Here is a 12,362-nt window from a genome sequence, read left to right as displayed (position 1 = left end):
GGTAAATGAGAAGTGACAAACTGCAATTCATATGGGGAAAGAAATGGACAGCCAAGAGATGCAGGAATTACTAGGGAGGGGGACTCCCCACTTTAATTTTTCGAGGAAAACTGCTTTGTCATAGTGAGTTCATGATCAAGAGAAACATGAAGTTTGCTTCATGTTTTATATATTCTCAGTAATGGTAGTTCTATCTTGTTTGAAGGGGTATTTAATGATTGCCTTTTAGAAGCTTTGTATGATCTGTCAGTTCTGTTCATGTTGATGTCAGAGGGATACTATTTAGTTACCTCAGAAAGAGATTTATCTGCTTTTCTCCTCCAGGAGGTATGGCTGTTTTTACACATCCTCATTTTGGTCATATGGTTGTCAAAAGGGGAATTAAACAAGTGTTCTTTTGCCCTATAAATGCAGTTTATACAGCTGACTGTTTACATTGGCTATACAGATAGGTGTTTTCTATTTTGTTAAGCATTAAGCATTTCTAAAACTCATGTTAGGCTTGAGATTTTTGTAAAGAGATGATAAGAAATATGATGTTTTATGTCTGAGACAGATGATGTGATTTGTGAACTTTAGCATGAATTTTACTCTGAGACGTGTGGTGGTGGGGGGGGGTTGATTGCTCCTCATTTCCAATCAATATTCAAGTAAATTGTGTACCAGTTTTCAGACCAATCTGCAATATAACTCTGATTATTGGTTTGGCTAGGATTTAGGTACTCACAAATAAGGCATAATTGGAACCATTTTTTCAAAATATCACCTGAGGAAAGATCAGAAAATCAGGTCTTTGATTTTTAATATTTTCATACAGTGGAAAGACAGTATTTGGAAGCCTTTTTACTGATTGATTAGTATCAGCAAGATAGATGAGAGTAATATTGTTGAGTTAGAAGATGCATTATATGATTTCAGATAAATAGCATTATTATGTTTAAATAATAGGTACTGATTGTTAGTGGATCGGTTTGAGAGGGATGCATTATTTCGCTAGAGTTTTATATTCTTGCTTTATTTTTTGCAAAGGTAAATGTTCTAAATTGTGAGAAAAAGAATATTTCTAAATATTAGAAAAAGAGCAGAAGACCAACTTCCTGAACACTTAGGAGTGACTTTATTTACAAAGCAGCATATACTATAACAATTTGCAATATAATGTTCAGATATAATACCTGGAATTTTTTGGTGTCTTATTTGGCATCTGATTTAGTTAGCCAGGCCAGCTAAAGTACTGCACATTTAGGAGACAGTATTCATTTACTAGTCATCTTTCTACATGCTAAGTAAGGAAGAGGAGACATTGGGGAAGGGTCTTTTGCTTTTGTATCTTTTGTATCTTCTTTGTAGATTCTCTTATTTATTATCCTCTTAAACCTATCCTCTCCCCGCACCTCCCTTGCAACCAATACTGTATTAGTTATTTACTGAGTTTCATAAAGCAGGAATATATAGAGTTCATTTGTGGAATTATTCACATGTGAACTTTGTTTAGCTTTGTTTTTTACTCTGAAAGTCTTGTTTTCCAGGAATTGATTCACTTAGAAATAATGTTGAAACTTTTCATGAGGAATCCTATGAGTGGGTTTTAGATTTACTTTTCCAGCCAGATCTTCTGGCCTTTTGGGACACTGGAACGTTGCCTGCTTATTTTAGAAAAATGTACAATAATATTAACCACTAACTGGCCTTTGTTAATTAATTAATTCAAGATGTGTAATTCAGTTAAATTGAAATTTTCTTTTAAAAATTTTTTAGAATTTTAAGTCACTCTTGAAACATTCTTGTTTAAGATAGTTTAAAAAACAGATTTGAGAGTTATAGCAATCCAAATATCAGGGATAAAGAAGAGCTAATAAAATAAATTAAAATATTGCATGGGTAACCCCAGGAAATTTTGCATAGCTCTCCAAGGATGATCTGTTTCCCAGTCAACAGAAAAATAAGAAGGAAATAAGGGCCTGGAATTTAAACTGAAGTTGCCAGAAGGTCTCTACCTAGTAGGTTTTTTGGAAACATTTTTTCCTAAATCTTCTGGAAAGAAGTAAATTGCTTAGGCAAAACACATAATAGCTTTTTCTTATCTAGTTTAGGTCTGTGCTTGATGATTGTTGGAATGGCAATAAACATCACATCCTGAACTATTGAAGGCAGGGAAGTATATTTAAAAATCAGTGAAATGCAGTAATCCTCAAACCAGGAATAATCAGTTTGCTAATAAAAGATGTATGGCTCCAAGTCATATTTTTTCAGGGCTCTCTGACATTTTCATTAATCATGTGGCCAGTGTGTACAGTAATGCCCATTTTGCTATAAAAGTTGGTGAGTTTTTAGATTGTTGGACTAGGTAGTATGAATATTGAGTCAGATCACATAATCTTAGAATAACACATAAGTGATTACGTAGAATTGCGGGTGGAAACAATTCAGGATAAAAAGTGCATGACAGTTCAGAGCTCCTGTGCAGGCTGCACGTCTGTCTGAAATCAGGTTTAAAAAGTGGCCCTGTCTCCAGCTGACTCGTTTTGTCAGACTGAGTCATAGGATTAACCCTTGACATGTTCCTTCAAAAAAAAGAGGCAAAGATTAAACAACTGCATTGACTAGAGCAGCACTTGATCCATCTATATGCATTTTTTTTCCTGTAATATGATTCTGCTTAAGAAAAAAAATTGTGCTGCAGCTGTTACATAGATTAAATTAGATTTTTTTAAAAAAGTATTTTTGAGGAAGAGAAAAAGGACTTTATCATAGAAGATAATTTGTAACTGTGTTAAAAATGTGTCTACATCAACCAGTTTTACTTTCTTTTGAGTAAGGCAGACTTCAAAAAGATGTTATTTTGGAGTAGCAAACTTGAAGGACATTACCATAGCATATGAGTAAAATACGGGACTATTTAAATTACCACCGGTTTTCTTGATGATTTGCTGTTTTTGAGGAATAAATTTAATGCCATATGTATGTAAACGCCCACGCCCCCACCTCTTCTCTCTTCCCTCAAGTTTCTACATCCACCCTCAGTTTCGGCAGTAGTGTATACCAAGTGATTGTGTTGGGTACACGGGGGAGGGGGGGCTCAGTCTTATATTTAAACACATGTATGGATTTTGTATCTGCGTTTTTGAGAGGAGGAATGAAAAGTAGAAGCAAAAGCTTTTAATTAATAACTCAGCTCTGCTTAGAAACTATTATGTTTCAAAGTTCAGGTTTCAGGTTTAATAGCAAGTCTTATCCAGTTCCTTAATAAACTGCTTTAGAACAGTAAAAGAGTATTATGCTGTCTGGTTTTACTCTGAACTTTTTTGACTTGGATATTTGTTTATTACTTTCAGAATACCATATAGTTGCCTCTAAAATAAAGAACTGTTAATGAAATACTCAAATTTTCATTGTGCTTTAATAGCCAAGATTGCATAGTTGGATTTTACATTATGCTGTTTGTTTTAACAAACATCATAGTACTCTCTCTTTTCTGGCAAGCCCCAAAGAAACAAGCCTAACTACTGTACGTGGATTTTTTTTTTAATCAATATATAAAAGTTTTCTCAGGTTGCAGCTGAGCTTCCTACTGATTGTAGGAAGAAAATGTTGAAGTGCTTTGTGGCTGCCCTTTTCCCCCAGTCCCCTAAATTTCTATTTTAAAAGTAAGTTTTTTTTTTTTTTTTTTAATCATTAAGGAAAAAAGGAAATTTTATTTTGGATGGTTGATTTTCCTTTTTTTTTTTTAAGCTGTTCTGTCAGAGAGAGACTATGTCTATGAAAGACTAAAATTTACTTGAATGGTTTTAAGGCATGGCATTGTTAATTGTAAGTCAACGCTTTTTACACAGTTCTCTAAGGATTGAAATGGGTCTTTGTGGTCTCTCAGGAGGGAGGAAGTTACAAGCCACTCTGCAGACTGGCATTTTAATGGTCTGCTGTACAGTGATGTTCTTTTGCAGCTGCTGCTTAGCCTTTTCTATATCTGGAGAGTGTGGGGAGGTTTTATTGTTATTCCAACACCATCAGCTTTTAAAACATTATGAACTTAGCTGGTCTTATTTGATTTTATTGTTATCTTTTAATCAATATTTTTCATAAAAATGGGGGGTTTGGGGGTCCCTTATAGAATATTCCCTTAGAGCAGTTCTGCTTCATGAAAGGTGCCTTTAAAAAAGTGATGTGTCCCTTTTTGCAGCTTGTGAGCTGTCCTCTGATGAACAGTTTTGTGAGAACCTGCAAGGCACAGGGAGAAGAGATAGTACAAAGAGGTTTTCATGGGGGGAAATGAGAGGAAAGAAAAGTTGCTATTCTGTTTTTCTGGGTTAGAATCCACACCAAAAGACAAATTGAAATTTTTTTAAATAATGAAATATGTTTGTGTGTGAGAAAGTATTTGCAAAACAATGTCTAAGACCTTTTGACTTCTAAGTATAATGAATTTTTTAAATCTATGAGATGTTTATTCCCACACTGATTATTTTTCCTTTTTGAGAAATTTGAACATAAAAATATGAATATATTAAATGTTAGTTAAGAACAATAATGAACTTGGAGGAAAGACTTTCAAGAAATCTTTTTTAGTTTATTAGCTACAGTGCGCATTTTGTCTATACATACCAGCCTTTCATATTTTTCTGTAAGGGAAAACAAAACCTTGTTTGTTTTTTCTTTTTAATTATTGAATTGCTTAGTACATATTCTAGGAGAGTGCAGTCCATTATAAACTTTTAATTGGTGTTATGAATGAGGAATTTAAGGAGCTTTATAATTGAAAACCTATATTAAATATTATGTTTTAAAAACAGATCATTTATTTTCAAAATAATTTTTTGAATTGTTGGAATGAGCTTTTTCATGAAATGTGTTCCTTTCAAATTTCTTTCCATACCATTTTTATAACATAAAAAATCATGGTTTGTTCTAGCTAGTTTAGAGGTACTTACATGACAGGTCCGCTTTCTCCAGGAAGTGACTTTGTACAAGGCTTAACTGTTTAGATCCTTCTTGTTACACATGATTCAGTGTTTCCAATTCCTGATTGCTTGATCATGTGTTTATCAAAGTTAGAAGCAACTGTAGGCCATGCCAGATGGTAATGTTGCTAGAGGTGTAGCAAGCTAGGTTTCCCTGCTACAAGGGCTCTAATTTAAACTAAAAATAGGCTAGCAGATCTGTCAGTTTGTCTTTCTTTGAAAGAGACATACATACTATATATATGACAATATTAATAATTCCTTCGGCTATTTATCTCCAGGACACTGTATCACTTTTTATTATTTAGTACTTGTGGCTTGTATTTTTTTTTAATTCCAAAATTTATCTTATTGGTATCCTCCACCAGTGTGAGGACTTGATAGAGATTGAAAGAGGTTACTTACAGCACAAACCCTCCCTCTCTGCTCCGTGAGTTGGTTCAGTCCTATTTTGCATAAGTTCCTTTTGAGTAGATCATGTGTGGATGCATAGTGCTGAAGACTTAACTCTGTTTGGCTGTGTGGATGTATGTCTTGGAGAGAAGCTGTGTGCATTAGCTGCAAACAGTAACATTTTCAAAATCAACATGTACTGTGCTTATCCTGTCCCTGGAATGGGCAGCAATTCTTTGATGTATTACTACAATGGAAAAACGGTAAGTCTTTTTCTTTGTTCAGATAGCTTCTAACTGGTTTGTTTAAGGGAAGGGAGGGTAGATTAATTACTTTTTACTAAAACCTGTGAGGTTTTGTTTTATCATTTTCTGTAATATGTTAAGATTGTATGTTTCTTTGTAAGTAAGGTTAGCAAAGTTGTCTTTGACACAGTTACTCAATAGTTTTTGGCTTTTATTTTTAAAATAATATAGAAAATAAACTTGAATTTGTGGGATATTTTTTTAATGCCTGATGTCTTTACTAGTAATGAGCTTGAAAGTACATTTGTTTTAATGTTTTCTTATATTGTAAACATATAATCTACATGTAAAATACATATATAACACAGAGAGAGAGAAAGAGGGAAGATTACTTGATGCTTTGTAGATAGAAGGGAAAGATGAAAGTCATCTTAGATATTCATAAAAATAACAAGTATGAAGCTCTGGGAATGATTAGGGAAGCAGTCAGCTAGTGAGGGCCGTATTTCCTGTTTGGAGTTTCAGGTCCGGAGCCTGACTTTACTCAGATACCATCTGTTTCCAATCAAACTAGAATTTTGACCCTGTACAGATTCATAAAATAAATCACTATTTTTCAAAGAGTGCATTTATACATTTTCCAAAGAATGTATTTCTGGTCGATTTATAGCACATGGTTAGATGTTTTAAAATAATACCTTTCTGTGTTGCTAAGTAAAACTTCTCTGTTTTTTAAATTAATTACTCAGTATTAATTACTTAGTATGTTTCTACAAAAATATCTTTAAGTCAGAGGATTTTGTGTATTCTAAAAAGAAGATGAACTTCTCTGGAATATTCAATAGGCGTTATCTTTATAAGATAGTTGATAAACATAAAAATGTTATACTAGTGAATAACAATCTTGGGTTCATGTCAGGAATTCAGTATTTTCCTCCTCAATTTTCCCAAAACAATGTATTAGCTCAGGTGTTTTATTAAATACGTAAATGACTTTAGCGATTTTTTTTGGTCAGGAGTGGAGGCATTTTTAATGTTAACGTTTGAAGTTACAAAAAAAATTAATCACATTTTCCTAAAATAGGTATACAATCAGTTATGTTGGTCCGTTCCCTTTTTACCACTTGAAAATGTTTTAAAGTAGCATATGACTTTAACCAGTGTACGTTGGAACTAATGAAAGCACTTTTTCGTTCTCTGACTGCTTTGGTAAGGCCTCTTTGGACTTCATTAGCATTTGGTTCTTAACTTTTCAGTAAGCTTTCTTACTAGATGACAATCAAGCCAAAATATCCTTAAACTCATTAAAAAGTATGTGTTCACACTAGCCATATAAACAGAGCTTTGGAGAATGTGAGAGGTAGATTTAGATGGGTAGTATAAGTGAAATAACTTGATCTCTATGTAATTCCTTGGCAACTGTCTTTCAAATGTGAAATTTTTTTCTTTTATGTCCAATTCTAAGTAAAATAGTCTGTTTGAAAATGGTGTGTGTGCAAGTTTAGTAAAATTAATCATACAGGACCCCTGAAGCAGAGAGACTATAACTCAGATTGAGTTTAGATTTTATTCTTTCAAGAGCACAGATCACTCTATTACAGCATTTCTCTTTGTTCTACATTTGGGGGTGGAGGGGTGGGGGACAGCTTTGATCGTATTAAGTATTTCCAGGCTTACGGTAGATGACAAGGCTGGTATGTTAGAAAAGTGTAGCCTGAAAGTTGATAGCCTGTGCTTGATATAGGTCAAAGGTGACTTTTATGTTCTCGAAAAATATGTAAAGGATGATATATTTTCTTAGTCCTCTGTATCATAAGCCCTTAGTCTTATATGTGTTTTCTTACATGTATTTTATTTTTACCACATCTAGTTTATTATTATTATTCTAACTCTTCAATAAGAAAATCGTATAGTATGTAATTATATTATCCAAAGACTATGGTAAATACCTCATCTTTGTATATATTGGGAAATGTCTACCCATCAATGCTTTATAGTAAAAACTAGCACTTTAAATTAATATTGCCAGAGTCTAAGTGAAATGTATTTCCTCACTTGAGTTATGGAATTTTTGTATAATTCTCATAATAAACCAGTTAAATTTAAGCTCACTCTTTAACTCCATTTTATCAGTTTATCTTAAGATGATAGGACAGATTTATATTTTGAATATTAATATTTTGATTTCATTTTTAAGATTATTTTATGGGTATTATGAAAGAGTGAGAAATCCTGAGTGATACTGGGCTTAAAGAAAATGCTTTCCTTTTTTTTCCGGTTTTTATTTTTAAATTTTCAGGTTGATTTCCATATATTTATGGATGCTTGGGGTAATTTAATAAATAGACTGAACAGACTCTAGGAAAAAATAGATTAATAAGAGAAGAGCCTTTTCATATTTTGTTATTTAAGATTATGTGTCCGTATTGTACTGTTGGAAATATAAGAGGCTTGGGCATCTATGTGCAGAAAAGAAAAGGCAAAAATGTTAACCCTGTTTTCCCCACTATCTGAAAAGAGAAGGGGTTAATGTTTTATATCACATGTAGCTTTTGTGTAGCTGTATTATGTACCATGCTATAAGATATTAATATGTGTTTATGATAAATATGGGACTTAAAATCACTTTGAATATTTTTTGAACTTTGAAAAATAGCAAGGAATAATGGATTTCTGAGATTCCTTACTTATAAAGAACTTGGCCTGCTCTCAGTTTTCTCATTGATATGACTCAGTTGTGTCCTTTATGCAGAAAGGTAGAAAGTCTTAGAGGTAAAGGAAGGAAAGTTTTGGGAGGAGAGGATTCCTGTTCTCTTCACCTTGGGATTCTGGAGTTTCAGCCTTCCTCTGATCTCATCAGCCTCCATTTTCTAGGCCTTGAACTGAAGATGCTGCAGAGTGTTCCAGGTATAAAAATTGCAGCAAGTACAAACATGATGCTCTTTTCATTATTTCAGGGAATTATTTTAATATTACTAGAGACAACACAGAAATCCAAGTTTTAAAACTCAAGCTTAGAAACACATTTTGAATATTCACCTTCTTTGTATGGAATCTGGGAAAGAAGAGACAGGAACTAACATGATCATAAGGGATACTCTGTGTCAGGAACTACGCTGGGGACTTTATGTTTACCTCATTTAATTCTCATAACCACTCTGTCATTTAGCTGTTACTAGCCTCCTTTTATAAGTAAGGAAAAATTGGTGCTGGGAAGTTAGGTAACTTGTTTAAGCCCCACCCTGTTAGTTAAGTGTTGAGGCCAGAACTGAACCCAGGTCTGTCTCCTAAGAGCAGGTTTTCTCTTTTCTATCATCCAAGAACAAGTAAACTAGTCTGCATAGCAAAGGGCCAGATTTCACTTATCCTTACTACTGGTTGTATCCAAGTACTCCATTGGAAAGAAAATGTCACTGAGAAAAACACTAGGCCATTTACAAATAAATATATTTTGCATATATGATCAGACTTACAATTTTATTAATGCTAATTGATATGGTCAGTCAAGCAGCTTTTTACTAGTTTCTATTTAAGATGAAGAACTTAAAACTATCCTAGATATGTTTTTAAATGCAGGAAATTAGCAGGCCTCTTCTAATAGAACTCATAGTAGTGAAAATTGGTATAGCCATGGTTTTGGCACCTGCCTCCCCACATAATTTGTATTATCATAAGAATTAGAGCAGCAAGTAGCTAAAATTGCATTGTAAATACTTCTAAGATTTATTTTTCAAATAAACATTTTCAGTTAATAAAAGCACAGAAACCAATATGAGAGTATATAGAGCTACATTTCTGTTCCGTTGGGGATTTACTGCTAATTAACATGAGAGAGGAAAGTATATAATTAATTAATTCAAATTTCCAGGCTGTCTATGGGCCCAGTAGGGTTAAATCTAACATTTGTATGATGAGGAAAACATGAAGTCATTTAAGAATTCTCTGAAGTTGGAATGCTAAAGACATTGGATGACAAGGAGTTTAGCTTAAATCTGCTTTGATTTTTTTTCCCTTTATCAAAAATATATGAGACTATATTCTAGATATGAATCCAAGAAGGTCTTTTTTTCTTGATTCAAGTGGACACAAATACCAGGAAGTTAAGCCCCTGCCAGGAGAGTATGTTGTCACGAGTCACGTTTATTAATCTTTTAGAAGGAAATTAATGTCCCTTTCCACTAGCTCATGAACATATTGAAGACAGGGATCAGGTGCTGTATTGTTAGGTCTAAATATTTTTAAAATGTAGATAGCGAAGTGACACTCATTGATTTGTTCAGTACATTATCCTAGCATACAAGTTTCAAACCCAGTCCCTTAAAAATTCCATGGTTTATCTCTCAGGAAAAAAATTTGTGCTTATTATAAAAATGATACTGGTTACAATAAAGAACTGATAAAATATGCCCAGTGATGTTAAGATTAATTAAAATGTGCTTGACTTACCTAAGATGAAATTCTCACACTTGAAAACCACTATTACTCAACTATACTTTTTAGACAGCAGCAGTAGTAATTGATTTTAAGCTGCTTTGTACTGAAAGCTAGAATTCTTTTTTCTTATCATTGTTAAAAAGGAAATTTTACATTATTTCACCGCTAAACGTTCTGCGGAAATTCTTGGGAAAAGATATTGGTCCTTTTATTTATGAGTGTTGAAAATATTAACATATATTTATGCCTTTTACAGAAATTTCAGTTGTGTTTTTATCAGGCTAACTAATTAGATGAAAAGAATCTTTCATGGATAGCTTGTGTGTCCCTGAGTTAGTCCTACTTCAGACATTTTGCTTTATGATGCCTTTTGGTTTCAGTTCTTACAATATTTAGTACTGGAACTATATAAATATTCCCCCCTCCCAGGCTTGGAATTACCATAAAAACTTGAGTAGTAGGTTGGACTTTATGGCAAAATTTACTACTTTTATGTAATATTAAAATATTGAAAACATTGAGATATTTATCAAATCTGTCATTTGTTTAAATATTCGTGGATGTTAGGAGATTCTTAAATTAGACTGCTATTTCATGTACTTAAATTTTTAAATGTCTTTTTCTTTTGGGTTGTGCTTGTTTTAATTTTGATTAAAGAGGGAACCAGGAAAGTGGGAAGCCCTGAAGTTCAGAAACTTTAAGATTTTGACATTTATGTTAAAGATACGCTTTTTATCTGAGTTTATGCATAAGGTCAGTATGCATAGAAAACAATGGATCCAAAATGATCAGAAAAATCAATAGGGAATAGTTTTTAGGAAATTTCTTTAACTTTTAGTTAAATTTCTTTAAGTAAAATTTCTTTAACTTTTACTTACTTAGCACTCTTATCTCAGTGAGTCCAATTATTTAAAGCAGAAATTTTACTTACTCTTTTTTAAACAGCCTCTTTTTAGTAAATTCAGGTCCCACAAAATGCAGAGGTAGAAGGAAACTGTTTATGTACATTATTGTGTGTGAAACTTGCATAAGTTGACCAGCAGTAACTAAAAAATTCTTATAATAATTACCTAGTTTTTCTTTCTTAGTTTTTGAGTGTTGACCCTTAAATGTGCCTATTTTTAAAATCAGTGGCCCAGAGGTTTAATTACAGATTTTAAAGCTAGAATTTGAGTTGGGTTGGGGTTTTCTTTTTTTCCAGTGACCTGAACTGTTTTGTTTGTTAGTTGTCAGGTTTTAGATACTCAGCTAGATCTTGAAAAATTTTTATTGCTTAATACAAAATATAGTTACATAAAATGAGATAAATTAAGTGTATGCTCCTGAATATAGTATCACATTTTTATTTTAAAATTATGATGGTAGGGTAAATTAGCCAAATGATTTTGTTTTGCCTTATTATTTTGGTAAGTTGATAAAGATTATGCTGGAGATGATTTATACTACTAGCATAAACGTTTCACACATTGGAGGTGTAATGTTAGCATTAAAGTGTTTAATGGTATTTAACATATTGGAACTTAAAGAGAACTGCTAGTCAAACCACCTTGACAAAAGAGCTAAGAGGAGCCTAAACATAATGAAATATCGGTAATAATTTCTGTGTTAGAGCATGTTCAGAAAAATTGATAAGCTTCTCCGTCTTTCTTCTTTCCAAATTAGATAAAGGTGTTCCCAAAATGTTTAAGAGTTTTGGTTTTTGTTTCATAGCCTTTGGAGTTTATGAGACTCCTAGAATATTTCTTTCAAAATAATTTATCTAATTTTAAACTGGTGGGTAAGGAAGAGTGATCTCATCCTGTATTGTTCAATATAGTAACCAATAGCCACAAATGACTATTTAATTAAATTAAAATTAAAAATTCAGTTTCTCACTTGTACTATCCACATCTCAAGTGTTCAGTAGTCACATGTAACGAGTAGCTACTGTATTGTACATAGATACATTACCGTCTTTTCAGATATAGAACATTTCCATTATTACAGAAGCCTATTGGACAGTGCCCGTCTAAAGCATTCCTCTCATTTTCTGTGGAAGGGTATCTTAATTAAGATATATAGCGAGCTATTCGCACATACTAAAGAAAATTCCCAATTCATTTCCTCATCATTTAGAACATTTAAAGATATCCGCTACCACACAGGCTTTGGATCTATTTTTAAAAGCATAGGGAATGGCATCATCTTTTAACTCATCACTGGATGTGACAAGATAAAAAGAAAAAAATATCTTTTTAGCAGAAGCTTCTACTTTTTTTCATCTTTGCTGAACAACTATCAGAAAATCATGCCTTTCTGCCTTACAGAGATGTTTCCAATATTAATTACAGGA

The 12,362-nt window shown here is 32.8% G+C and overlaps 1 protein-coding gene across 14 annotated transcripts in view; it reads left to right on the top strand.

Moving 5' to 3' along the window:
* The window catches only part of TCF12 (transcription factor 12), a 373,765-nt gene that overhangs the window by 309,090 nt on the left and 52,313 nt on the right, over window positions 1–12,362 (top strand). For 2 of the 14 annotated variants that reach the window (XM_036844912.1, XM_036844911.1), the window contains exon 1: window positions 4,956–5,614. The exons of 9 other annotated variants lie outside the window; for them this stretch is intronic. In XM_036844912.1, coding sequence (XP_036700807.1) covers window positions 5,444–5,614 — 171 coding nt within the window. In that variant the 5' untranslated portion in view covers window positions 4,956–5,443. Of the gene's footprint in view, window positions 1–4,951; window positions 5,615–12,362 lie in introns of those variants that run through there. 3 more of the 14 variants (XM_036844910.1, XM_036844914.1, XM_036844913.1) reach the window with 3 other exon arrangements.

The sequence above is a fragment of the Balaenoptera musculus genome, chromosome 2 (assembly GCF_009873245.2).
Source record: "Balaenoptera musculus isolate JJ_BM4_2016_0621 chromosome 2, mBalMus1.pri.v3, whole genome shotgun sequence".
Lineage (NCBI taxonomy): Eukaryota > Metazoa > Chordata > Mammalia > Artiodactyla > Balaenopteridae > Balaenoptera > Balaenoptera musculus.
Note: the sequence above shows the minus strand (reverse complement) of the source record. Positions and strands in the feature narration are given on the sequence as shown.